The 27336-nt window shown below is 47.2% G+C and overlaps 1 protein-coding gene across 1 annotated transcript in view; it reads right to left on the bottom strand.

The window, feature by feature from the left end:
- The window catches only part of CUNH14orf132 (chromosome unknown C14orf132 homolog), a 34155-nt gene extending 29116 nt beyond the window's left edge, over positions 1–5039 (bottom strand). Inside the window, exon 1 of the mRNA XM_013066679.3 lies at positions 4820–5039. Within this exon, the coding sequence (XP_012922133.1) occupies positions 4820–4846 (27 nt within the window). The 5' untranslated portion in view covers positions 4847–5039. The remainder of the gene's footprint in view (positions 1–4819) is intronic.
- Between the last annotated feature and the right edge of the window lie 22297 nt (positions 5040–27336).

Genomic DNA, 27336 nt, shown 5'->3' on the forward strand with positions numbered 1-27336 from the left:
TTAAGATGAGGTCACGCAGGTGGGCCTTAAGCCAGTAAGTCTGGTGTCCTCAGAAGAGGAGATACAGACACAGGGCCATGTGATTGATCATTGTGGCAGAAACCTGAGCAACTCGTCAACGCATTCATTCCCAGGGCTGCACGGAGGCCCTAGCCCTACAGTGTGGACCTCTGGCTCCCAGGACAGTGAGAAGACACAATTCTGCTGTCTTAGGCCCCCTGGCTTGTGGTCAGTTGTCACAGCACCCCTTGGAAACCTACAGGAAGTACTTTAAGAATTTGCTTTAAAATGTCCAAAACAGAAATAAGGACTGAGATGTATGATGGATGTTGGGAAATGGGAAGAAAGTGTTCAGATGGGAGGGGAACAAGGGAGGAGAGAGGGAGAAAGGAAGGAAGGGACAAGAAAAAAAATGAAAACAGAAGGAAAAAACGGAAACAAAGTTTCTGTATATGGGGAGGGGAGGGGGCTTGAGGGGATGAGATAAATTCTTTTTTTTCATGTCCCAAACACAACATGAGCGGACTGTGATTCCTGGGACCTGACTTGTGGAGGGTCCTTGCTCACTGAATGGGATGGAGGGACAGCTCCGTGCTCTGTCCTTGAGGCAGTACAGCACCTGCTTTCCACTTCCTCCACATTTGAGTCGGGATTACAAGGCACCTGCCCCCTGCAGGCTCCTGCCTGCAGCCCAGACGGTCTGGTGGAGGGGAACCTTCATTTAGCAAGTCCCCAGGTTGTATTTTCTCGGCTTGTACTTTAAGTTGCTGAATCAATGTTGTGTTTAGTGACTTCCTGTGGCCAGATGACTTTTTGTGGCTGAGGACAGACCACAGAGCCCAGGACCTGTTTCATGTAGCTGAGAGGAAGCGGGGAGCAACGCTCGCTGGGTTCCTGCTCCCGGCCTCAGCGTGGACCCTACAGCAGCAGCACTGAAGCCCAGCTCCAGTCCACCTGGATTGTGCCTGGAGCAGCAGGTGGGGCCGGGGGTGTTTCTGGGGTGCTGGGAAAAGTGGCTGAGCACCCGGTCTTCACACCTTCGGGGGCAGCAGCTTCTCCCAAGCCCTCTAGAGCGAGGGAGCCAGCTGTGCACAAGGGTCTGTAGGGCCGCTGATGTCATCCCCAGCACATCCATGGAGGATATCTTTTAAACGTTCAGCACGGGAGACGCAAATCTTCCTAAAGTGGCTTTGTGCTGAGGGTCGTAAGCCACAAACAGGAATCGTACTTACCACAGTGAAGGAGAGCTCCAGCTTTGCAGTCACACAAGTCTGGTTTCCTTCACTTCATCAGTCAACACACAAATGTGCATTCCTGACCCCACCCATTCCTGCAGCTTCCACCCTGTACAGAGGTGGAGGTTTTTCCAAGGCACTGCTTCAACTATATGCCATTCCCCTGCTCAATAACCCACCATGGCTCCCACTGCCCCCTGATTAAATGTGAACTTCTCATCAAATGTGCACTTCTATAACCTACCCCAGCCTCTCCCTCTCAGCCCCACTGTGTCCCTTACCCTCTAGCTCTTTGGAGAACTCAGTATCTCCTGGGCTTCCCTACCTCCCTGTCTCTCTGCCTAGAATACTCATTTGCAGGACCACCAAGGAAATCTGCCTAGAGTTTTAATCCATCCCAGCCCCATTCCAGAGTTCTTGGGATGACAGGCATTCACATTTGACACTTCGCATTCCCTCTTTCCCTGGACACACACCCCATCTGGTCCTCATCCACCCGTCTGTGGAGGATCCACTTTGTGCCAGGCATGTTCCCCACCCAGCACTCGGCCCATTGCCCTTGCTGTGCTCCGCCCTGACCCATCATTTGTCCAACATCTGTGAGCACTGGAAAGAAAACCTGTGTCCCTTTCAGCCTCGGGCCTAAGTCCCTGTCCTGGTGCCTGGGTAAAAGCTTGACACAGGCAGGTAAGCGGCACCGAGGAAGTGGGGAGCGCATGGACGTGTGGACGTAAGACTGTGCGTGGGGACAGTGATGGCCACTCAGCCCTGGTGTTCACTGCACACACCTGAGTGGAGAGCGAGTACACACTGGGGCAAAGCACTGCAAAGTCCCATACCGGTGGGGACAAGCGAGACAGACCCACACTGGAGAGCCATCCACCGCCCAGAGCCCGGGGCCCTCAAGAGGCACCATGGTGAGACTATTCTAGGCAGCTAAGTTAGACAGAAATAAACACACAGTCAGAGAGGGCCTGGGCTCTCAAGGAAGTCAGCAGAAAAAATAAAGAGATCAGAACTGCGGCTGGAGGCACATCTGAGGAAGACCAGGCCAGCCCTGCAAGCCTCCCTGAGGGATAAGGCATTATCCCTTGGAATTATGTTGCAATTAGCACCACCTGCTCCAGGAAGTCCAGATAGGCATTGGTCACTGAGGTGGTTGACCAGAGCATGCAGACCAATCCGTTCCCAGAAATGCCTTTGTTCTTTCCATGCACCCTTGCCATGTGACCCACTCCCCTAGAGGATCAGTATTAGCTAAGTGGCTGTACTTGTGATCCTACAGGTTGCTTACCGTTTGACCACGCTGAACCCACACTGTGACTTTCCTGTATAAATTACCCCTGACAAAGGACCTCGGGGGGCCATCCACTTGGGACCCTTCCTGGAAATCCAGGAGCTGTTGCTCAATAAATCTTTCCTACTCTTGTTTTGTTTTTGTTTTTTTTTGGTACCGGGGATCAAACTCGGGACCTTGTGCTTTCGAGGCAGGTGCCAGAACCACTGAGCTAAATCCCCAGCCCTAAATCTTTCCTACTCTTAACCCCCGTTGTTCCTTAGAGTTCATTCTTTGATTTCAGGAGATACGAATTGGGCACATCTGACATCTAGGAGGGACAGAGTCACATTTCTCCTATATCAAGACCACTTCTGGGTGGAGGGGAAGAAATGAGTCATCTTGAACTGTGCTGCCCCATCAGTAAGGTGGAGATGCAGAACTGCTGAGTAGAGAGCTAGATACACAGGCCTAGAGCTGCTACCAGCTCTCCTTACTAACAGTGTCCTGGGGTAAATTACTTAATCCTGTTGAAGTCTGGCACCCACCTTACAGACTGGCAAGGGTTTAGGGCAGTAAAGTGTGCCAAGTGCCCTGCATCTGGCATGAAGCAGGTGCTCAACAAACCTAAGCACGTCTTTCACCAGTGTGATCTTCATATTTCTGCTCCTTGCAGCTAGCCCAATACTGAGCATGTAATCAATGCCAAACATCTGTTAGCAGGAAAAATTTGGCCAATTGAATGTGAATTGTAAATAATAATAATAATAATAATAATAATAATAATAATAATAATAATAAAAGAATTCAGTCTCTCTGCAGGTGTTGCCTACAGGTGCTGAAAAGGCCTGTGTTTATTTTGTCAAGTCACCATAGCAACTGTTGGTGCTCCAGGATCAAGGATCAAATTATCTTGTAACCATGGAAACCCAGGGGTGGGTGTCCAGAGGGGAAGGCAGCCACAGACACCTTGGACACCCTGTAAGCTCCTCTCCCCCCTGGAAATAAATCCCCCCCAGAAAACTTACTCATTTATCACATAGCTAAAGCCATTTCTATCTGCAAGAGTGATGGCTGTTTTTCTACATGACAATATTTACCAGCCTGGGTTCAGGAACAGGAGATGGAGGATCAGGCAGAAAAAGGAGGAGCAATACTGCTAAGAGCAATTAGCATTTGGAAAACTTGTTAAGGGGCAGACAAAGGGATCTGGATTCCCCAGGGCTGACCTGGGGACTGTGTGCTCCGTAGCCTTCGTGCTGGGACCTGGGACCCCGCATCCACATACAACCTGGATTTTGCCAGTACATTCTGAACAGGCTCCCACCACAGGTGAAGTTGGGGCAAAGGAAAGTGTCCCCTCAAACGTCCTTCCAGTGGAAGCAAAAAGCAACAGGTGGGGTTCCTGCCATACACCCGGGGGGCAGAAGGGGGCCTGGGTGGCCTCCCTGCCCTTTGGCCCCCAAAGCAACCAACACAACCACAGGAGGTGCAAGGTCTGATTGGTAGACAGAGCTTTCCGTCCCCAACCTCCTGTCCCTGGAGCCAGCCTGTGGTCGCACTGAGGGTCCCCAGGAGCCACATGCCGCTCCAGAAGGGGGTTCTGGCTCCAGAGAGTTGAGGGCAGAAATGCACTACCCAGGAGAGCTGGGAGCCCGAGGGGATTCTGCAGGACTAGCTGAGCTGGTGGAGGGGGTCCTTTGTTTTCCCTGCCCCAGCAGCCTGTTTGCACGCAGGGGACTGTGGTCCTGCCGGGCACTGATGGCCATTAGAGCCTGAGCAGAGCAAAAATGGATAAAATGATCGCCGGGCTTGGACCGCTTGTCAGGTCACAAAGCCGCTCCCGCAGCCTCCCTCAGGCAGCAGGGGGTACAGACCCCGCTCACTGGGGAGGAGGCGCGCCCGAGGTCACCAGCAAGCCACAGATAACCCGCGCAACACAGGGCCTGGGACGGCGCGGTGGCCCACCCACCCGGGCCGCGCCTCGCCAGCATGGCTCCGTGTGGGGGTGGGGGGAGCTGTGGGGGTGGGGAGGAGGCGGTGCCTGAGGCTGCCCCGCTTCCTCGAAGCCTTCTGCTCCTGGGGGGCCCGCACACGGGGTGCCAGGGAGCCCCGCGCCCCACCCAGGAGGGCTGAGCCCGCCGCCCCGGGCGCGTGCACAGGTGGGGCCGCCCGGCTCAGGACAAAGGACCAGGACGCAGATCCGGGCGGGCGCCGAGCGCAGACCTGGCCAGGAGGGCGAGGCGGGGACCCCCGAGCCTCCTCAAACTCGGGGAGCAGGGCGCGTGCGGAAGGCGTCCCCCGTTACCTGTGCGGCCATAAAAGAGAGATCCATGGTGTCGCTGCTGCTCGGGCCGCCGTCCGCGCTCGAGTCCTCGCTGCCGCTGGAGCTGGTCCAGCTGTCTACACCCCCGGACGGGTGCGGGCAGAGCAGCGAGCAGGCGACCCTGGACCCCCGCGCAGTCCTCACCAGCCCCGGCGTGGCGGCGTCGCGAGCCCGCGCGGTACCGAGGCTGCTGCTGGGCTCCGGCTACAGGGGGAGGGGCGGGGCCTGCGGGGCGGGGCTCCGCGGCCTCCCACGTGACCTCTGCAGCCCCAGCCCCGGGGCGGGGAGTGCCGGGACCCTGGAGTGCGAACCGCTGTCCTCTATCTGCGTGGGCCACGCGGGGAAACTGAGGGCTGGGGTGGTTACAACAGCCAGCCGCCAGACGGACTGCCTCCGTGTCGGCGCCCCGCTCTGTGCAGAGGACCCCGGCCCTCCAGGCGCTTTCCTGGGGCTGTCGTGCTTTGCTCCGGAGCCTGGGGACTAGGCTCTAGGAGAGGAGGAGGACTCAGCTTTCTGTGCCAACTCTGCATCCAGTGTCCACTGTGTGCCTGGCTCTGGAACTAGGCAGAACGAAGTTTAGAACCTAGCTTCACCCTGTGGCTTGGGCAAGTCGGTGTCTCTTGAAGCCTGAGTTTTCTTGTCTACAAAATAAGGATTACAGAACTCAAGAATTGAATGAGAATTCAATGTCCTATAGGGCAGGACACAGTGAACTCTAACATGGCCAGGCTGTGGGTGGCATCTTGTAAGATTGCACAGTGCACAACCTTCACAACTGGTACTCTTTCGAGCCAAGCCTTGCAGATGCCACAGCTGAAATAAGGGGAGCAGCAGAGGGGCCTGGAACTGTGTAGACACCCCAGGCTGGAAGGCAGGTGGCGGCTTGTCCAACTCCAAGGGCGCACTCCACACTCTGAGGGTCTCTGTGAGTGTTACCTGGTCCCTCCTGAAGGTGGCTCTCCCAGGACTTACGCGAAGCCTGGGAACAACCTGTGAGGGCGGTGGCCAGGGACTCCTGCACTTTGTCCTAGACCCGAAGCTGTGGAGTGGAGAGATGCGGGAGGTATTCAAGGTCTTCCAGCAGTTTAGGGCCAGGCGGGGCAGGGGGCTGGGGCCCCGCACCTTACTGGCTTCCAGGAAGGCCTCTCCCGCCCCTCCCTCCACCTCTTCCCTCATCTTGCGTTGCCTCCTCCCTTTCTACTCTGATATCCAAGCCTCCCACCCCCACCCCCACACCTGTCCTCTGGCCCCTGTCCTCAGCTGGGCCTGCGCCTCCTCTGCACCGTCCCTGCCACCTGCCTGGCCACTGCGCAGGACCTTCGGCACCTCCTTGCCTGCTGTGAAAACATTATGTGCTTTAGGGTGGTCTCACCTATCTGAAAGGGCACACATGCAATGTATGTGCCATTAAAACAATGATGAAGTGTCTTGCATTTTAACAAATAAAAGAACAAGCAACAGTCTTTAAACTCTGGTGGGACTGACTCCAAAAGCATCTCCTACCTGCCCCGCTATTCAGGGTTTCTTCTATCCTAAGTGTTCATCTTACTCTTGCTCTTGCTTTTTCTTTGTACTTTACCTGCTTTAATCCTTTATGGAAAAGTGAAGTCATTCTTTGATGCCTTCTTCCCTTATGCTTCCCCTTTCAAAATCAGCATTATGTGTTTGTGTAGCTGAAGGTCTGTGTTGATGCACAGCCTTTTGAGGGATGTGTGCATCAACTCCAGATCTGCTAGAGAAAACAGTGCTTCTGTGAACATTCTTGAACTTGTCTCTTGATGCAGAGAATGTGCTAGGAGCAGGGGCATGTGCTCAGCTTAGCTGCATTTTTACTCAATATCCATCGCTTTTCGGTTTCCAATTTCCAAGGGGTTTTTACCCATTTTACTATCCTACCAATAGCATGCATGAGTTCTTATTGCTGCATATCTTCACCAACACCTTGTATTATTAGACTTTTTATTCTTGCTAACGTGGTAAGATGAAGCAGTACTTCATTCGGATTGTATCCTCATTTCTTTGATGACTAATGACATTAAGTATTTTATGTACATCTGTTGACCAACCTCACACTTCTTCGGTAAGAGACACTTTTCATAAGGTGCTCTTTTAAAATTCAGTTGTTGGCCAGGGATTTGGCTCAGTGGCACCACACCTGCCTCGCAAGAACAAGGTCCCGAGTTCAATCCCTGGTACCAAAAAGTAATAAAAACAATAAAATAAAATTCAGTTGTTGATATTTGTTTTTTGACTCTTCGTGAAAGTATTTGTGTATTTTAGATGCTAATCTTGCTGTGCCTAAGTGTGGAAAACAGCTTCTTTCAGTTTTTATATTTCTTTTCACTCTATTATGTGTTTTCATAGACAGAAGTTCTCAATTTTAATTTAGTCATAATTTACAATATTTTCCTTTACAGTTAGCCTTTGTTCAAGAAATTATTTTCCAGGCTGAGGGTGAGAGAGAAGGCCACATTCCAGGTTGAGACTCTGAAAATAACCCATTCCTGCCTCTGTTCCTAGCCTTGCACTGTGCAGTGGAGAATTCTCACTTGTGATTTTTCAAAATCTGGGTTTGGATTCTTGGAGCAGCTGAATTGCTACTGCTCAGCACTCTATTTTCCAGCACTGGAGATGTGAAGGCTTCTGGTCCTCAACAAGTTCTTGCTGTCCTCATGGCTTCTAGTCAAAGGAGTCAATCCTGTGAGGGTTCAAGCTCCTTGCAGGATGCACACTTCTCTCACATCCTGCAAAATGTGCTCCTGAATGCCAAGTTATGTATGTTGGTGTCATTTCTTCTGCTCCACAAGTATTAAAAGAAGGAGCAGGTCACCATGAAAGAAATGCTGCATGTTCTGCCCCATGATTACTGTAACAACTTCCCTCTGAACTTTTGGGAACTCTGTGAGTCCATGTATCTGGGCTTTGGCATTAAAATCAGGAAAGTGAATTACTCTGGCAATACATATGAGTTAGTCCCCATTTTGGATCTTACATACAGTGGGATGCTAGATGGGGATGATGAAAGAATCAATCTCAAAATCGACATCATTATATCAGTCCTGCCTCTAATCTTCATAGAGGGCAACCATATCAGTGAGGAGGACCTAACCAAAAAAGTGGAAAGATGGGTCATGTTAACTCACTCCAAGCATATTCATTTTGAGGAAGCCTGAAAATTCATCACTGAGGATTTAGTACAGGAAGAGTACCTGATGTACCGGTAGATTCCTAACAGTGATCCTGCTTGGAATGAGTTCCTGTGGGGTCCAAGGACCCACACTGAAACCAGCAAGATGAAACAAACTCCTAGTTCATATGGCCCATCTTAATGGAGCAGATCCCAAGTCTTACCCAGAACTATATGAAGAGGCTTTGGAAGCAAAACTAGGTATAAAGCCAGGGTTCCTGAGAAACAGGGGATATTGCACAAGGGTGTCAGTGAGTTTGTTCTCCCCCGAGAAGAAATGAGGCCCATTTTCAGTCTTTGTGAAGAGCAGGCAGTTTTCTAAGTAGTGAAGGCCAGGGGAGGGGTAAAGTAGCACGCATAGCATCTTGCTGTCTCTTCTACTTGGGTCACTTGGAAATGGACAGGGGTTTCCTTTATGGTTTTTTGAAGTATTGGTCCTTTTGGGGGGAGACTGAAGTAGCTTGCATATTTATTGAATGGTATTGATCTCCCATATATTTTTAGTTTTGTGATATTGATGTTTGTGTTTTCTGATGGGAATGTGATTTTGTGTGACATTAATCACAAATGGAGTGCCTTTTCCATTCCAAATGTAACAGCCTTTCCTGTTTTATCATACAAACAGAAAAACTATTCAATTTACTTATGGTAAAATGGGTGGAATAGGAATTTCCTTGGAAACTGTAAGTTTACATCAAATTAGAGGGGCCCTAGAAAAAGTGATAAGGATGAAAATCAAATATTGGCTGCTTCTTATTTCTTTTCCCCTGTTGATTTATACTATTAAACTTATATTTATTGCATACTTGAAAAAAATAAAATAAAAAAAGAAATTATTTTCCAACTTGAGACCACAAAGACACTACCCTATCCTACTCATAAAGTTAATATCCTAAGAAAATATTTTTCTTTCTATTCTTCAGCTCTTGTATATCTGAGCTTTTAAAGCACAGGGTAAGGAAACAATTCCCATTTTTCCATATGAATGATCCATTATTCCCACCCCCGATTGACCAGACTGGCCCTTTTCCCAGGTGTGCATCCTGTTGCTCTGGTGTGTGTGCAGGTGTGGGTGTGTTTCTGGGTTGCTCTGGTCTATGGCTGCTCAGTTACTGTACTTTCAGACTTCCTGAAATATGGCCAGGCAGGTGTCCTCACTCTGTTGTTCTTCGGGAGTTTCTCAGCTACTCTTGACCTTTTACTCTTCTGGATATGTTTTGGAATTACCTCATTGGCACCTTCAAATAGCATGAACTGGATCCCAGTTATCCAACTCTTTTGGGAGATAACTGCCATCTTGAAAATTAGAAATATTTCTCTTGAAGTGCATGGTGTATCCTTATTTAAGAGATGTAGGGAGAGAAGAGGAGGGAGACATAAAGAGAATTAAGGTGTGTTATGTACAGAAACCAGCTCTCCAAGAGGAATGTAATCATTGCATACTGCCAACATGCACTAATAAAAATAAAAAAGATAGCAGCATGAACAAGTGCAATCCTGAGATGTAAAATAATAATAATATTTTTATATGCACAGCTTTGCAAATCTTTTCCTAAGGTAATTCCACTGTGCCTCTTGGAAATTAAATTTTTAATCTTGAAATGACTGTGGGTTCTCACGCAGTTGTAAGAAACAACACAGAGCACTCAGTGTGCTTTCCCCTGCTTTCCCCAGGGGTGATATCTCTCCAAGTTATGGCACACTGTCACCGCCAGGCCTTGACCCTGTGAACGTGATGAGCATTTCAGTCACCACAGAGTCTTCTTTACTTGCTCTTTCACAGCCAGCCTTACTTCCTCCAGCCCTACCCACCCTTTAGTGCCGGGCCACCACCACAATTTGGTCACTTCATGCATGCTGCCAGGCCTGCCGGGAGAACAGAGGACAGAGGAAAGAGTTTCCTCCTTGCTGCCCTGCCTCACTCCTTGAGCTGAGACCTCTCATGGGACCTCCTCTGCTCTGGGATTTAGGTCACCCTCCTGGGCCTCGGGTCCATGGGCTTGGTCTCAGCTGCCTCCTCCCTGCATCCTCAGCTGGTGGGTGGCAGATCAGCAGTCTTCTCAGCCTCCATGTGTCATGAGCCAGCTCCTCACGCTGACTCTTCTCTTCCCCAGTGATTTCCCTGGAGATCCTAGACAATACAGTCCTAGAAGATGTGCAGTGGCATCTCATTGTGGCTTCATTTTACATTCCCTAACAGCTAACCTTGTTGAACAACTTTTCCAGTGTGTATTTGCCACCTGTATATCTGTGGGAAACATTCCTGCCCAGTACTAGCAGGCTATGAGTGGCACCTGCTTCTAGCTTTCCATAATTTGGCTATCTTGTTTTATATCAGGAGTCAGACTGAAGCTCTGTGATTCAAATGGGCATGTCAGATGACCGACTGGGCAAGCAGAGCACCTCCCTCAATGGCTGCCATGGAAACCTGGTCTACGTAGTGACAGGACTCTGCTGAATTATGTGCAGCTGAGGTCAGTGTGACCCAAATTGAAATCCTTTCCTCTGAATTATGGCTTCTCACAGACCCAATGGGTTGCTTGCTAATTGTACTCAGTCCCAGTACCTATTTGTTCTGTTCAAGTAAGATAATCAGTGCTTACTCTCTTACATCCCTGCCTGGTGCCATTATGCCAGGTGTTCGGCGGTATTTCACTGAATGCCTTCAAAGCACACCCTGCTCCCTAGTCCTTCCCACACTTGTATTCAATAAATGCTGGCTGTGCTTGGGGGCCTTTGTCTTTGCTGCCATCAGTAGCACTGATCATGCCTCAAGACTCAGATTCTCCACTCTAAGTCTCATTTCCTGTCTATTCTTTAATTCACCTTGTGCTGTAGTGGCTCACAGGAGGCCAGGACCCATGGCAGAGGTTCTGGCAACTTCCCCCTCTCAGTTCCCTATATAGATCCTCTTTGGTGAAATATCTGCTAGCATCCTTTACCACTTTGTAATTGAATTGTTTGTTTACTCTTGAGTTGCAAAAGTTATTTATGTATCAGAAACTACTCTTTCATCAGATACAGGGTTTGCAAACACACACTCCTAGTCTATAGCTCATCTTTTCAATTTCTGAACCAGGTCCTTGACAGGGTAAACGTGTTAAGTCTTGAGGCAGTCCAATTTACTGGGTTTTCTTCTATGATTGTGCCTGTGGTGTCAAATCTGAGAACTTCTCATCTATCCCTATATTCTAAAGACTTTCTCTATTTCTTCTCGTAATAGGTATAGATTTAATGTTAATTTTGAGTTAATTTTTATACAAGGCTTAAGATCAGTGAAGAATTATGTCAGGCATGGCGGCACACTCTGGGAGTCTGAGGCAGGAGGATTACAAGTTCAAGTGAGACCTTGCCTCAAAATAAAAAGTGAAAAGGGGCTGGGGATGTACCTCACAGCAAAGACCCTGGGCTCAACTCCAGCACCAAAAGCAAAAACAAAAAACAGATTCAGTAGAGGATGAATATCATACGGATGTCCACTTGTTCTAGCACCATTGATTAAACGAATCTTTCCTCTCCCAAAATGCTTTTTTGTCTTTGTCAAAAATCAGTTGAACATGGGCCGGAGATTTAGCTCAGTGGTTTCTACCACCTGCTTAGCAAGCGAAAGGTCCTGAGTTTGATCCCCAGTAATGAAAAAAACATCAGTTGAACATATTTGTGTGGGTCTATTTCTAGATTCTCTATTTTGTTCCACTGGTTTATGTGTCTATCACTCTGCCAGACACCACACTGCCAGAGGCTCCTGCAGTAAGTCTCTAGTCCCCCCCTGCCCAGTGCATGACACAAGGTTGAAGAAAACCTTAAGACAGGGTTAAAGAGAAAGTGTGAACTGGGATGGCCAATGTTCCTTGGGCAAAAGGTACTGGCCCAGCTCTTCCACTGAATTTTATTATTCATCAATCAAGGTAAAGGTGCATGTATAGATGTGCAGTACATGAAATCACCATGGAAACTAATGCAGGCAAGGCTTTAAAAAGAAGTCAAAGCATTTTCAAATTAGAAGTAAGATAGACAAAATACATGGCTGTAATCAGAGCACTGTCCTGCAAGCTATGAAGGCACTAACTGTGGGAATGGAATTTGGGTGTGATTACTCCGACCTCAGCTATGGATGTTGTCTTGTATTAGTCCCACAGCTTCATAGGACATTACTCTGGCCTCAGCTGTGGCCGTTAGCTGGGAGGTCATGTTGACCTTTGAGCTACCGCAGTGCTCATGAGATACTTCTGTGAGTCACGTAGCTTCAGTCAGACTCATTTCTTAAAGTAAGCCAATTGAGGGATTTAACTCTTTGCAACCTGCACTGCTTGCAGCATATTTTGGGCCTAATCAATATTGCGGGCTCTGGCACTACATGGTCTCAATTATTAGAGCTTCATAAGTCTTAAAACTGATAGACAGACTCTGCCCGCTTTTCCCTATTTTTTCAAAATTATTTAACCTACTCTTTTTCTTTTCCATATAAATCCTAGAGTATGCGTATGTGTGATAATTATGTTAACTATGTATCAAACTGGGGAGAGATCACACCTTTACTATGTTGATTCTTCTAATCTATGAACACAGTATGTGTAGCTATTTCTTTAGATCTCCTATTTCCATCAATATTATGCAGTTTTCAGTATTTAAGTTCTAGAAAAATTTTGTTAAATTTATACCTATATATTTTATATTCTCCCCCGGCCCCGATTATAAATGGTTTTTGTCTTCATCTCTTCCCTTTGCATAAACACCATAAACCGGGTAATTTGTTAGTCATGGGAATGTGTTACTTACAGTTCTGGAGGCTAGGAAGTCCTAGGTCAAGGTGATCCTGGCAGACTCAGTGTCTGGCAAGGGCCCACTCTCTGCTTCCAAGACCACATAGTGTTGCTCATCCTCTGGGGAACAGACGTCTTGTTCTCCGATGGCAGAAGGGCGGGAAGATGCACAGACGAGCACTGTGTGGAGTTTCTCTTCCAATTCCTTGGGTCCAATTCCAGCAGGTAAATTTTGGAGGGAGGTCTATTGTATCCTGCGACCTAGAACTGATTAGTCCTTGGAAACTTTTATTTGTAGATTTTTGGGGGATTTTCTTTGTAAACCACCATGTCCTCAGCAAATAGGAGTCTCTTTGTTTCTTCCTTTCTAATCTTATTACTCTTTATTTCCTTGCTTTGCTATATTGCACTGGCTGGAACTTCCAACACCACGTTAAGTACAAGTGGGGCGTGCAGACATCTGTGGTTTCTCGAGTTCCCCTTGAGGATCAGGGAGGCAGGCAGAGCCATTGATGAGGACAGAGAGGGCTGAGCCGTGAGAAGGTCTGAGTTCGTGGACAAGCGCTCAGCGAGAAGGCACATGCGCAGCTCCCAGACCTCAGACCCCGCGCAGGTGCAGGTACCCGCGCTCTGGTCCGGCCTCACTCAGTGGCAACCCAGAAGTCTCAAGACCCAGCTCCGAAGGAAAAGAGCGACTGGAGAGAAGGCAAGCTGACTGCATGTTTGGTTTCGGTTTTACAAACTCAAACCACCCGGTGGTCAGTATCTGCATCAAACCATGTGTCCCTGGACATGTCCTTCCTTCTCCAGGACCTGATCTTTCACCTTTTAAAGAAAGGACAGATGTGGCCTGGCCAGTGTTGAGTTCATTTCTAATGTTCACCGTGTCCTAGTGGTAAATAGAACATTTAATCACAATGTCTTTGAAGAGACAAAGTATCCTCATACTTCTTATACAGAGTAATAAGAGGGCCAGAGGATTCAGAAGGTTGCCAAAAAGATGAATCTTGAGGTATTTTTAAAATCACTCCATAGATGTCTCATTTACATAAGTGAACCCATTTTATGTATACAAGTTGGCGAGTCGTGGCACACAACTGGCACAATAATCAAGATCTAGAGCATGTCGATCCCCATGGAAGTTCCCTTTTGTCCCTGTACAGTCAGTCCCCAGCCCCATCCTTGACTCCAGCTTCCGACAGCAGGATCGGCTTTCTTTCTCTTCTAGGTTTTTCCATGGATGGAATTATATAAAACAACCTCGCCTGACTTCTTATATCACTCATCATTCAGTGTGAGGTTTTGGGGAATCATGCATGTTGGATATGTCAGTGGTCCCATTTTTACTATGGAGGAGTATTCTGATGTATGGATGCGTCAGTTTTGATTTTCCTTCTCTTGTTGATGGGTGTTTCCAAGCCCTTGATAATTATGAACAAAACCCATGAACATTTGTGTATAAACCTTTGTGCAGACATCGCATTTGCCTAATTGTATGGTTATTAGGAACTTCTCATCTGTTTTACAAAGTGATTGTGTATTTTACCTCTCCATCAACAGTATATGAGAATTCCAGCAGCCTGGCTTTCTCACAACACTTGATATTTTCATTGCTTCTAATTTATCTGTTCTCTTGGATGTAAAGCAGTATTTTGATATAAATTTGTATTTCTGTGGTGGCTGATGACATCATTCATCAACTCCTGCTTATTGGCCATTTATTTCTTTTGTAAATGGTCAATTCAAATCTCTTGCCCACTTTTTAAAAAGTTGGATTGCTTGCCTTTTTATTATTGAGTTGTAAGATTTCCTTATGTATTGTCAATAGAAGTCCAGTGTCCGACATATGTATTGCAGATATTTTCAGTCTTTTTTAAACTTAAAAATTGTATTTAGTTAATTTTGGCCTTCTGTTGCATATATTTAAGTTATACATGATATTTTGATATAGTTATCATGATATACATTGTGAGATGAGTGTACAGCAAGCTAATTAATATCTCATCTCATATAGTTATGCCTTCCTTCCTTCTTTCTTCTTTCCTTTTTTGTGATGAGAATCCCTAAGACCCTCTATTAGCATATTTCCAGTATATATACAATATCATTGACCACAGTCCTCGTGCTGTACATTAACTCTCTGACTTTCCCATCCTCTATAGATGCACCTTTGTTCCCTTGACCTCCATCTCTCCATGCCTCCTCCACCCTAAAGAACCAAGTTCTGCTTTCTGTTTCTAGACATTCAGTTTTTTCTTCTATTTTTTAAGATTTCACTATAAGAAAGATCATCATTTGAGTTATTTCTTTGTGAGTTTTGAATTACCAGTGTCATCTATGCTCTGGAAAATGGCGGGATGCTCTTTTTCTGTAGCTGAATTATATTGTGGGATATGCCCCACATTTCCCTCCTCTCTTAGTATAGCAGAGGAGGCCATCTTGCTTCCTTTAGGGATGTCCCCAAGGGAGACATGGCTGGCCCATGTGGACATTCCAGTTTTCATTTCTTTAGGAGACTCCCCACTGGTTTCCATTGTGGCTGCACTGATCTCCTCCCTGACTTGTCCAGGCCTTTTTCTTTCCACATTCTTGCCACCTCTAGTCTGTTCCAGTCTGTAGCTTTCTTTCTCTTTTCTTTTCTTCATTTTGTAGTGGTATTTTCTCAAAGAGAAGTTCTTACCTTTGGTAAAATCCAGTTGATTTTTTTCCTACCTCAAGGTCATGAAAGTTTTCGCCTGGTTTTCCTCAAAAATTTTATAGTTACAGCTTTAATGCTTAGGGCTATGATCTATTTCTATTTTTATATATGGTGTGAATTAAAGGTTGAAGTCCCTTTTTCTTTTCCAAAAGGATGTCCAATTAAAGAAGCATGTTTGTTTAATGACTATTCTGTCTCATTTAAGGACTAGGGCTAGATATAAGCAGGCACAACATTTAAGGTGGCATTCAGGTTCCAAACACACATCTGCAGGACTCTGACAGTGTTTGCCTCCTTAAAGTTTGATTCCAGGTCCTTCCTGAACCCTCACTGCTGGCAGGCACCTTCCTGGCAGATATGGGCATCTGGGAGATCACTTTCCTCTATGCTCTACTTGAGTGACCTATCTGGGCGTGTAAAATGGCCCACTGAGAACATCCAGAACTCTGTCCTGAGCTCCAGAGGGACACATCCAGCTGCCTGCTCAGCAGCCTCTCCTGAGTGCCTCACAGTATCTCAGTTTAATCTGGCAGTGCTGAGCTATGAGTCCCTCTTCCACCTGGCTCCATCTCAAGTAGATCACAGTCCTACCCAGACCTTCCAAGTACGATTCTACAGGTTGCACACTGCACAGGGGTCTCTGGCAGGGAAGCGAGTGGGTATTTAATTCACCCTTGCTCTTTCCTATGGCCAGGTGAAGGGCTGCATCTGCCCAGAGGAAAGGATGCTAAGTCCCCAGTAGGGTCTTAGATCTGGGAGTCATCCCTCAGTCTTCTCTGTCTCTCACTCCCGTTCTCAGGCCCTCATCCCTCTCCTTCCGGCCACACGGTTTCTTTCTGTCCCAGGAGCACCTCAGTAAAGTGTGTTTCCCTCTGGGAATCAGTCCTGCTGCGCTTCTGCTTAGAAATCTCTTTCTCTGGCTCTTTCTGTGAAAACTGCCTCTTCCAGGAGGGCCTCAGCCTAGCTTAAGTCACTCTACCGTAGCACTTTACTTTTGGTTTGTGACCTAGAGAGGATGAGGCCACATCCTGGACAATGAGCAGACCTGCTTACCTGTCTGTCTCAAAGGGTTGAAACTTGTAACGTAGTCCACGCTGTGTGCAATACTCATCACAGGCTGGTGTCTCCCCTGTCCCTAAGGTGGAGGTGTGAGAGGGGGGGTTCAGAGTAACAGGGACCCTGGATCTCTGCGAGGCACTGCTGCCTGCCTAAAGCATAGTCTCTCCTCTCTGGCTCCTACTCATCAGCGGGGAGATTGGCAAGAGACTGGATGATTCCGAAGCCAGTAGCAGCCAGGTGACCTACCTCAGCCACAGAGAGCTGAGACGCCAGAGGCCAGAGGCCACCTGGCTGCTGTCATCCCAGGCAGTGTGGCATGGGGCTGCGCAAGGGATGGGTCTTGGGCTCAGGGACACTGTGGCTCTGCCAAGTGCTGGATACACAATTCATGTGTGCTGAGAACTCGGGATTCCGAGCTAAGGAACACCATGTCCCTTAAAAGGCTCTAAGCCTGAAAGCCACAGCAGGGGGCCATGACCTTGTCTTCAAGCCCCATCTGGGACCCAGATGGAGGTGGGAGGGAGCCACCGAGATCTTGGGCGGATGCTGGTCCTTCCTGGAAAGCCCTTAAAAGTGTTTAAGAATTCATGAGCTCCTTGCTGAGTGACCTGATCAATTATTCAAGCCACGTTGTCGCTGGTTGGATGTGGCCAGGACCCATCCCTTTCTAACAGGCAGGAAAAAATGAGGCCATCAGGGACTAAGCACTGGTGTCCTTGGAGGCTGGACCCCAACACTCTGTCCTTTGTCAGCTCATTCGGTGAGACTCTTTTCTGCCTGTTCACAACAGGGTCTCCACCAGTGCTTTTGAAAGAGACTGGGATGCTGGTATCTGTGTTAAAATGCAGAGTCCTCCCCAAGCTGATTCAGCGATGGTACCTGCTCTCCAGGTGGTTTGCATGCCAGCGCATCCTTCTCCCAGCCAAATTAAGCCTTCCCTCCTCCAGGGCTCCCAGGACTCTGCTATGAAATTGCAATTCAGTTCTATTCAATTTAGCAGGTATTCACTGAGCACCTACTCATCTCATATAAGTTGCACCTAAACCACAATAAAGAAAGAGGCTCAGAGAGGTTAACCTTGCTCAGATCTCTCAGCAAATATTCAGTGTCAGGATTTAAGTCTAGATCTAGATCATTCGAAAGTCCAAATGTCTTCTCTGTTAGTTTCTGATCATAAGGAAGCTGTGTTTTAGTCAAGACGATCCAAAACACTAGTAATTATAAAGCAAGGAAGAAATAATGCACTAATTCCTCTGTCTATTCTTTAATTCAACGAGTATTCCACTCATCTATTCAGTATAGATTTCTGAGCACATACCAGGTGCCAGGGAAGGGGAGAGGGGAGGTTAGGGTCCAGGGAAGAGGAGGGTGTCTGTTTTACACAGAATCCACTCTTTCACCTGGGCTCTGTCCAGTTTTCCAAGTGTCCCACTGGAACAGATACCCCAGAGGGCTGCAGAGTAAGAGGAGAGCAGCTTCTCTTTTACCACAGAATGCGCCGGGGCCCCGAAGATGCCTGTCCTAGATAGAATGCCCTGGGAATGTTTCATGAGTGATCAAATGAATGTGCTAATAAGCATTTATGGTTGAATAAATGAATGGAAAAAATAACCAGGAGCATGCAGGAAATAAAGTATCTCCTTGGGTCCCTCAATAGCCTTGCCTGCTTTCTCTGCCCGGACACACAGACACACATGCACATGCATACATGCACATGAACACACACACACTTGCACACACATACCAGGGCTGACATTAGCAATGAGTGAATGCCAGGTGGACAGAGGTTGACTGCTGGGTCTGCTCATTCCTTTTTGGTGCAGGATTCCTGCAACACGGGAAACAGAAGGGAACTTGGAACATGATTCCTGGGCATTGCACTCCCAGAGAATAAGAGACCTCATCTCCTTGCACCATTTCTTTTCATGAGGCCAGAGGGATCCTCACATGGAATCACTCATTCATTCAGAAACCAAAGCTCTACCAAGTGCCAGGCACCCTGGATGAGGAATACCCCATCCTGGGCCACAGTTCCAGAGAGTGCAATGTAACAAACTGGCAAATGGAAACCAGGCCATTGCCTAATGTGCAGAGCAGTGCTGTGCAGTATGGCAGCTGCAGGTGGTTCCTGGGCACTAGAAATGCCTGCTCTGAGTCGAGATGTGTGTATAAAATACACACTGGATTTTGGAGACTTAATGGTGTACAGCCATAGTGATCTTAACTACTGATTACAAGCTGAGGTGACAGTCTTTTGCATATATTAGGCTAAGTGAAATCTATTATTAAAATTAATTTCATCCTCTTAAGTGAAATAAAGAGGACAAACACATGTAAATACCGAACAGTTTCTCTAGGGTGAGAAACTGAAAGTGTAAAAAAGGACTAAAAGGTACAACAGATAATGTGAAATAGGAAGAAATGGGGCAAAGGGGAGGAGGAAGTGGGAGGGGTAGGGGAAAGGAAAGAAGGGAATGGAATTAATATGAGAAAAGGAAAAAATGGAAACAAAGTCTTTGTAAATAGGGAGGAGTGGAGGGGTTGAAGGGAGGGAAAGAGAAGGGGGAAAAATAAGAACCAAGAGAGATTATATAAAGGTGCAAATTTCCAATGATGAATGTCATTATATTGTATACCTAAAATGTACCAATAAAATAAAATTTAAAAAAATTAATTTCATCGTTTCTACTTTTTAAAAACTGTGGCTACTAAGGCATATTAAGTGGTGTCTGTGGCTTGCATCCCATCGACTGAAGACCACTGGAGCCTAGTGCAGAGCAGACTGCCCAGCTGGGCTGGGAGCAGGAGGCCTGCACTGGGTCGACACAGTGGCTTCCAGAGTGGCAGGTGCAGGGCAGGTGTGTGAAGACGAGAAAGACAGGAAAGGGCTCCAGCAAGGGGGCAGACTCGGGCAGCTCTACCCAAAACAAGGCCCCCATTTCCCAAGTTGACAGAACCAAGAGACATTACACATCCAGCCATGCTTACCCCCAGAAATCCAGGCTGTGTCTGCCAGTGTCTCCTACACGCAGAAAGCGGCTCTCTTCCCAGTCCCCACTGCAGTCCCCAGGGCCCCCCATACTCCCTTCCCTTCGGAGGAAATTTCCAGATTTCCAGCCTCCATCCTCAGAAAGTAATTGCTGTTTTTGATGCCTTTGTTGGCTGCACCTCCAACGAGTCTGATGAGGTCATTTTAATTAAAGCACGGATTGCACTGGGAGGAAATAATGGGGAACACACAGCTCAGCCAGGGAGGGTGGCCAGCGGTGACGCAGGAAGATAATTGGAGGATTCTTCTTCCTCCAGCTCTGCCTGTCCAGGGCAGCCAAGAGCCATGCCACACTACCTCCCAGTGATAGCAGCGTGACAATTACAACAGTGATCATCGGGTCTCCAGCCTGCTCCTGTTTTCCTGCATGTCAGTTTCCCGAGCCCCTTCACCCACCTTTTGCTCACTCCCCAGAGCACCCCTCCAACTTTCCCAAAGTCACACAGCTCGTGAGTGTGAGGGCAGGACTGAGCCCCAAGTCCTGGCCTAGCCTCTGTCCACTGCTGCCGCTGCATATCCTGCAGCTCCCCGAGTAAGATGAGTCCTTGGGGTACCTTCCTGTCACAGCCTGGTCCAGGTTCTGCTCTGCCTCTGCCTAGCCTGTGTGATCTCTGGAAGCCCGTTTCTGTCTGTGTAGTGTAAAATGGGGCTGATACCACTGACTTCACAGGTCAGCAAGGGTTTGACTGAAATACCAGCACCTCCATGCGAACCCTTCACTTACTCTGCAATGGCTTCTCGTGATGTCAGGACATGTGAGGATGTGACATGATGTCCTCACATCTGCATTCCCCAGCATGGCTCTGCTAACCCTCCTGGTTCTGCCCCTACCAGACCCTCGGCTTCCTCTTTGGCTTTTCCCTCTTCGATTTGTCTTGGAGCTGATTGCGCTCATCCACACAATCTCTGCTCCCTCTGCCTGGGGAGGAGCACCGCCCCTCCTGCCCCTCTGCTTCAGCCTCCTCACTCTTCTCAGCTTTGCAGAGAATCTTCTCCTCCAGAGCCTGCCTGGGGTTGAGCAGGTGCATTGCTACTACCCTGAGTATGTCTCCCACCATGCGAAGTCCCTGGAAGAGACTCCTGGCTTCCTCATCATAGGGAGCCTAGGTTGGCTTCTAGACGTTGGGCTGGATGGGAGGAAGGACTCAGAACCAGGCCTTTTTGGGATGCTGTCATATTCCTCAAGAAGATAGCTCGAAGTCTAGATCCCTAGTACCTGTAAATGTGACCTTACTTGCAAGTAGGGTTGTTAGGGTTTAGATCTAAATTGTCCACACAAAGTCTCATGTATTTGGAAGGTACATCATATACTCATCAGTGGATCCAGCATATACCAGTTCAGGAGCAGAATGTGCTGATAGGAGGTGAGATGGTTGACATGGGTCACTGGGGATGTGACCTGAAAGTCTGTATTCTTGTTTGAAGCTCTCCCCTTCACACTCTGTTTTCTTGTTGCCATGAGGGGAGCAGGTTTACCATGCCCTTGTACCATGCAAGTTCCACTGTGGAGCCAGCCAACCATGGACTGAACCTACTGAAACTATGAACCAACATAAACCTTTCTTCTTTAGGTTACAGTGTCAAACACTTTGTCCCAAAATGGGGAAACCACTAATATAAGGGTCTTGTATATGGAATCAGATTAAAATAAGATCATTAGGGGCCCTAATCCAATAGAATTGGTATCCTTACATGAGGAGCTGAGACACAGAGGTGTGAGGAGGAAGAAAGACTGGAGTGATACATCTGACCCCCAAGGTTTGCTGGCCACCAAAACCTGAGAGGCAAGAGAGGAGCCTCTCCAGAGTCTCAGGGGGAGTGCTGCCCTCATAACACTTTGATTCTGGACTTCAAGCTTCCAGAAGTAAGGACATCGAATTTCTGCGGTTTGAAGCTGCATAGTTGTGATACTCTGTTACAGAAGCCCGAGAAAATAATATATAGATGCTATGCAATCTAGAATGATTTGCTTATTACCTGTGCTTTGGTTTCCTTTACAATTACTGTACCTTGGAGAGTTGCAAGTGTCAACTGAAAAGCGTCAACTCCTTGGAGCCCCAGGAGTCATACATGCCATAAGCATTAGCTGTTATTATTTGTAATATTTTTCCAAAATTGATATTGAAAAAATAAGCAGATGAAAGACAGTAGGTGTTCAAGAGTTGTTCATTCTCCCTCCTTTGTGCTCTTCACAGTAGTTGCTAGTTAAGTCTGGAAACTTACCATTAGTGTATTCTGTCGGTGCCTATGAGGGTCCCTTCTTCCTCCTGCAGTAACAACACCCCCATTTCCCCAACCTCAGCTGCCTGTCTGTGGGCTGAGCTGAAGCTGATACTGCCCCCAACACTGTGGGGATTTGATTCAGCGGTGTACACTTAGTCCCAAGCTGGCCGAATAAGCTAGCCCTAGCTTTTTGACTGGAAAGAGAATGTGCCTTTTTCCAACATTGCTCAGATGGCAGAACTGGGGACTGCTAGGAGCCTTTTTCCTGCCAAAGCCAACCTTAGGGAAGCAAAGGTGAAAGATGAAGAGAGAAAGTCCCCAGTAGCATTGTTGGAGCACCTGGATCCCCTGGGGCCTGAAGATAAACCACCCCTGCACTTTCCAGTTACCAGAGACAGTATGTTGGAGATCTATCTCTGAGACCAGAAGATCTGACTTGATATTAAAATTGGTAGCAGAACTGGAGTATTGAAAGTGAAAATGGCTAAAATGAAGAGTCAGCTGAAGAGTGGAGGGTGTGGAGTAAGGAGAGTCCCTTCTGCAGCTGGTAAGTTGGTGGTCCCTGTTACACAGGAATGAGACTGCTGGCTGGGAGCTGTTTGCTCGTCCCGGGACAGGGCTGGCTGTCTACCTGTGTTGGACTTTAAGGGTCATGACAGGAAGAAAAATAGTGCACATGATGGCTGCTTACCAGAAAGAGATGAGCTGTAGTGGAAGCTGGGCCATCCCAGTGAAAAGAGAGTAGGTCTGGCTTTCCTAAGGGAGGCTTTAATAATCCAAGTTGGCTGTGCCTCAGGCCATCTTCCTTCTAGCAGAATTAGAAATCCCAGATCTATCCCTGAGTCAAATTAATTTGGAGGACAGAAACAGGAGAGGCAGGTAAGGATTTTGGAAATGTGTGACATCCTCTCACTTCCAGAATCCCTGTCAATGTCACCTTTGGGTCCTGAATATATAAGGTGGGAGTTGTCCTATATAAAGAGGCATCAGTGGACTTTGGCCTGGACACAGAGCAGACAAGTGCATTCACCTCTCTGCCCTTTGTTTGTCAGGTTACCGGCCAAAATAGAGGCCAGGGGGTGAGGGATAATTCGTATGGACAGAGAGCAGAGAGGCCAGGTTCTCACCCGTGGAATTTCCTAAGCCATGTCTTGCATGCAAGGACACCACTACAAGCAGAGATCTGGCTTCAGATGCTGGGCCAAGGAGTTTTCCTGAAACAGACCAGAATATTAATGGGTTTGTACGTTATTTGACTTCTAGAGAAATCTCAATATTGGGAAGCTAAAAGCCAGAGTTGCCAGTCCTTAAGGTAGCCATGAACCCTGGAACTTACACCAACAGGAATTGGATTTCTAAAGACATGCGGCTTCTGAGGCATTGCTACAGTTTAGACGTGGCTCCAGAGGCCCATAGCAGTACCCATGTTGGTCCCTAAAGGGGTGCAGTTGGGAGGTGATGACAAATTTAAGAGGTAGGGCCAAATGGTAGATTTTAGGTAATTGGGGGCTTGCCCCAGAAGGGGGTGGTGAGATCCTTGTGTCTTCCTTTGTCTCTTTTCTTTTCCTCCTGCTTTCTGCCCATTAGGTGAGCACCTTGGCTCTGCCATATATTTCCACCACAATGAGGAGTCTCCTCACAGGTTGGCAGTGACGGGGCCACTCAGACGTGGACTAGAAACTCCAAAACAGTGAGCCAGAGTAGGTTGATTGCCTCAGGTATTTGTTACAGTGATGGAAGGCTGAAGCACAGGCACCTTCATGACCATCAGGTGGAGGGGTCTTTCTGGAGGCAGAAGCAGGTCAGTCTACAGTGGCTGAGCAAGAGCTTATATTGCCAGGAGGGAGGCCCTGCTGTTATGCAATGTGAAGTGACAGTCTCATGCTGTTTCCCCCTTTCCCAGGGGAATTCTGGTACCATTGTTCTGTTTCCTTTCTCTGCTGTTGTGCCGGAGTGTGTTAGGCACCTTTCAGCCATTTGTTTCTGACCGTGCAGATGTAATGGAAGCTAATGACATCCACCTGGATAAGGCTTTGGATCTGGATCTGGACAGACCTTAGGCTGCCTCTGTTTGGGGGTGGGGCAGTATTGATCCTGTGTGACTCTGTCACACTGTGTTGGCTGCAGGGACTTGGAGGGCCTGGGAGGACTGTGGCATGTGAAGTTGGGCAGAGGATGGGACATGAGTGCCATATGCCATTTTGCTTTACATCCCTCCTGGCCTTTTCTTCGCTAGTGGCCCTGCCTTTCCCTTGGGAACAGACCTTCCAGGGGCCACAGGAGTGGTGAGGCCAGCGCGACACCTCCTCTGCCTCCCAGCTTCTCAGCTGCTTCCCAAGCCTGGACTATCAGTGATTATGTGTCAGTCTCCCAGCAGTGGACATTTAATTCCGTGGAGTACCTGTTGTTATTTTTCTCTGGAGCTACTAAGGAAAGAGAGAGCTCTTTCTATGAAGCCGGTAGAAGTCAACAGTGGAGCTGCTGGACATCTTGCACCCAAGGTGGGAGAGCTTGCCTGAAAGCAGAGGCCTCTGAACAGAAGGCAAGTGGCACAGGTCTGTGACACACGTCTGACCCCCTGGAACTCTGGACCCTGGAGCTGGCAGCTAAGTAAGCCAACAAGACTCTTCTGGAAAGCTGTTGTGAATTGAATTTCTGCCTTTTGCAGCAGAAAGAATCTTGAACTCCAGTTGATTCTTGGGGCCATGGTGATTAGATTTGGGAGCACTGGGAATCCTGGTTAGGATTTGCTTCTTGGCATTCTTTCCCCTTGCAACTGACATGACAAACCACCATCACCAACTTCTGTTTCTGCAGCTCTGGAAACCCAACAGAAATGCAGACTACTTAGTTACTGAGGTGTAGAAATCTTCACTGTTTGACTATATTTAGCTTTTTCCCCTTATGGATGGGGTAGGAATGGCTGAATATAATTATCTTTGGGTTTTATTAGGTTGCTCTTTATTTTGATATCATTTCAAACATCAAAATGCTGCAAAAATAGTATAAAGATCTCCCATATTCTTCTGACCCAGGTTCATCAATTATTAACATTTTTCTGCTTTTGATTTATAATTGTTTTTATACATGAATATTCAAATTATCATTTTTTCTAAACCTTTGAGAGTAGGAGTGCAGATATCATCCATCTCTGCCCACAGTTATTGCATATTTTTAAGAACGAGGATTTTCATCTTGTGGCATAAGTATCAAAATTAGATAATTTAATGTTAATATGCTATTATTACCTCTTGTGTGTAACATATTCAAACTTCACTAATTGTCCCATAAAGTCTTTTAAGGTCATTTCATTCTGACCTATGATGCAATTTTGGCATTAAGTGTTGCATTTAATTTACCATTGCCCCCAATCTCCTTTAGTCAGGAAGGGTTCATTAGTTTCTCTGATTTTTATGGTATTTTCGTTGTATAGAGTATGTCTTAGCTAGGTTTGTCTGATGCTCCCATACTATTTGGTGCAGGGCATGAGCTTTTGGCAGGAGACTTCACAAGAGGGATTATGTGGCCCCAGGGGTAAGTGTGGTTGGTATCCCATTATTGGTGGGATTACTGATCCCCATTATTGATCACTTGGCTAAGGTGATGTCTCACAGGTTTCCCCACTTCAAAGCCACCATTTCCCCTTCTGAGTAGACATGGGATTGTGGGGAGATACTTTGAGCAATGTATCTTGTTCCTCCTCAGATTTTCCCAGTGGTGTTATCACCAAGCAATGATTCTTGCCTAGCTATGATGTTTCTATGATGGTTGAAAAATGTCTGTTTTCTAATTTCACCTTTCTACTTCTGTTGTAAGGAAGAGGTGTCCTTTCTCCTCTGCTGGCTTCTTTGTTTATTCATATCTACATGGATTCTCGGATCCTTATTTTATTCAATAGATTATAATTGAATTACTATTGACTTAGCTCAGGTTGTCATAAGAAAATACCATAGACTTGGTGGTTTAAACATCATAAATTTATTCCTCATAGTTTTTGAGACTAGAAGTCTAAGATCAAGATGCCAGCATGGTTGGGTTCTGGTGAAGGCTTTTTCCTTGGGTTACAGATGGTCACTTTCTTACTGTGTCTTCCACTACATGGGGAGGGTGAAGAGGGGGTAAGTTTTCTGGTGTCTTCTTGTAACTAATGCCTTTATATTAGTGACATGACAGCCCTACCCTCATGACTTCATCTAAATCTAATGTCTCCTAAATCTCTATGTCTAAATATGATGATGATGATGATGAGATCTGTGGCTTCAACATAAAATTTGAAGGGGACACAATTCAGTTCAGCACCTATCAGTATTTTTATGTTTTCATTGTCTTGGATTTGACCTTTTGGAACCCTTTGAAATTAACTCAAGGTGCTTTTAGTGTCCTCTTTATAGATTCCCAACATCTTTTTTGAGCACTTACTTTTCAGGCACCATTAGATGTATAAGCCTATATTGTACGTTTTTGTCCTGGCTTGGGTGCCATTTTTCCAAGAAGCCTTTTTTTCTTTTATCTTTTAAGTGAGATGTATGTGTATACAACAAGATCTAAGCATTGTTGGGCTTTTGGAACCAGTAGTTGTCAACATCTGAGTTGGGTCACTCTCTCCTCCTCCTTTTCTGCCCTCCTCTTCCTCCTTACCCTTCTCCTTTTGCAGTGCTGGAGATCAGCCCTGTGCCATGAACATGCTAAGCAAGTGCTGCACTACTGAGCTACACCTTCAGCCCTGGGCAACATCTGAAACTGAGGAGCATCTCTGACCGCGCAGACAGAGACTCTGGGGTGCCTTCCAGTCTCTCATCTGTAAGATCTGAACTGTGGGGCTGAGCTGTTTTGCCCATTTCACTTTTAGCTGCAGTACAGTTTGTTCAAAGAAGCCTGGTGGACCGAACAGAAGTGACAGGTGAACGTTTGAGAAATTAATTGACGTCTGGCTTCTTCAGGCAAAGAGAAAACATCTTTGTCCTCTCCCTGGCCCAGCAGGATGTGCAGTCAGGCTCATGGTCTCACAGAAGATTTAATAACATTTGCAATTGTGATTCAGCTGGATCTTCTCATAGAGAAGGACTTGCTTACTTATGACCTTTGAAGGAGGGTATGGGGTGACCCCGAACTGGGAAAAGGGCCAACGCTGCATGTTCCTGGGGTGGAGAGTGCCTGGGCTCTGCCCCATACAGTTGCTGAGGGCAGGGATAGTGACCCCGGGGCCTCAATGGAGACAGCAGGTCTATGCCCCCCTTCTATGGGTTTCTAGTAACTGAGGGGTGAGGGAACACTCCAGTGTTGGGTTTGGACTTGTTGGGCACTTTTCAACACAAGCTCAGACTTGGATTTGATTTACTTTTTAATATGATTTTTACAGTGTTTCTGTATCTGTTGGGGGGCCTGTTGTACCTGACACATAGAGAAAAGGAAAGTTCTCTTGTTGAAGAGGGATGTCCAAAGACACATGGAATTTTCCATATTCTATACACGCAGTGGGCTGAGATTCGATACAGGGCACAGGATGCCCAGCCCTGGGCA

Source organism: Heterocephalus glaber, unplaced genomic scaffold (genome assembly GCF_053883595.1).
Source record: "Heterocephalus glaber isolate CG9 unplaced genomic scaffold, H.glaber_assembly_v1.0 deba00001608, whole genome shotgun sequence".
NCBI lineage: Eukaryota > Metazoa > Chordata > Mammalia > Rodentia > Bathyergidae > Heterocephalus > Heterocephalus glaber.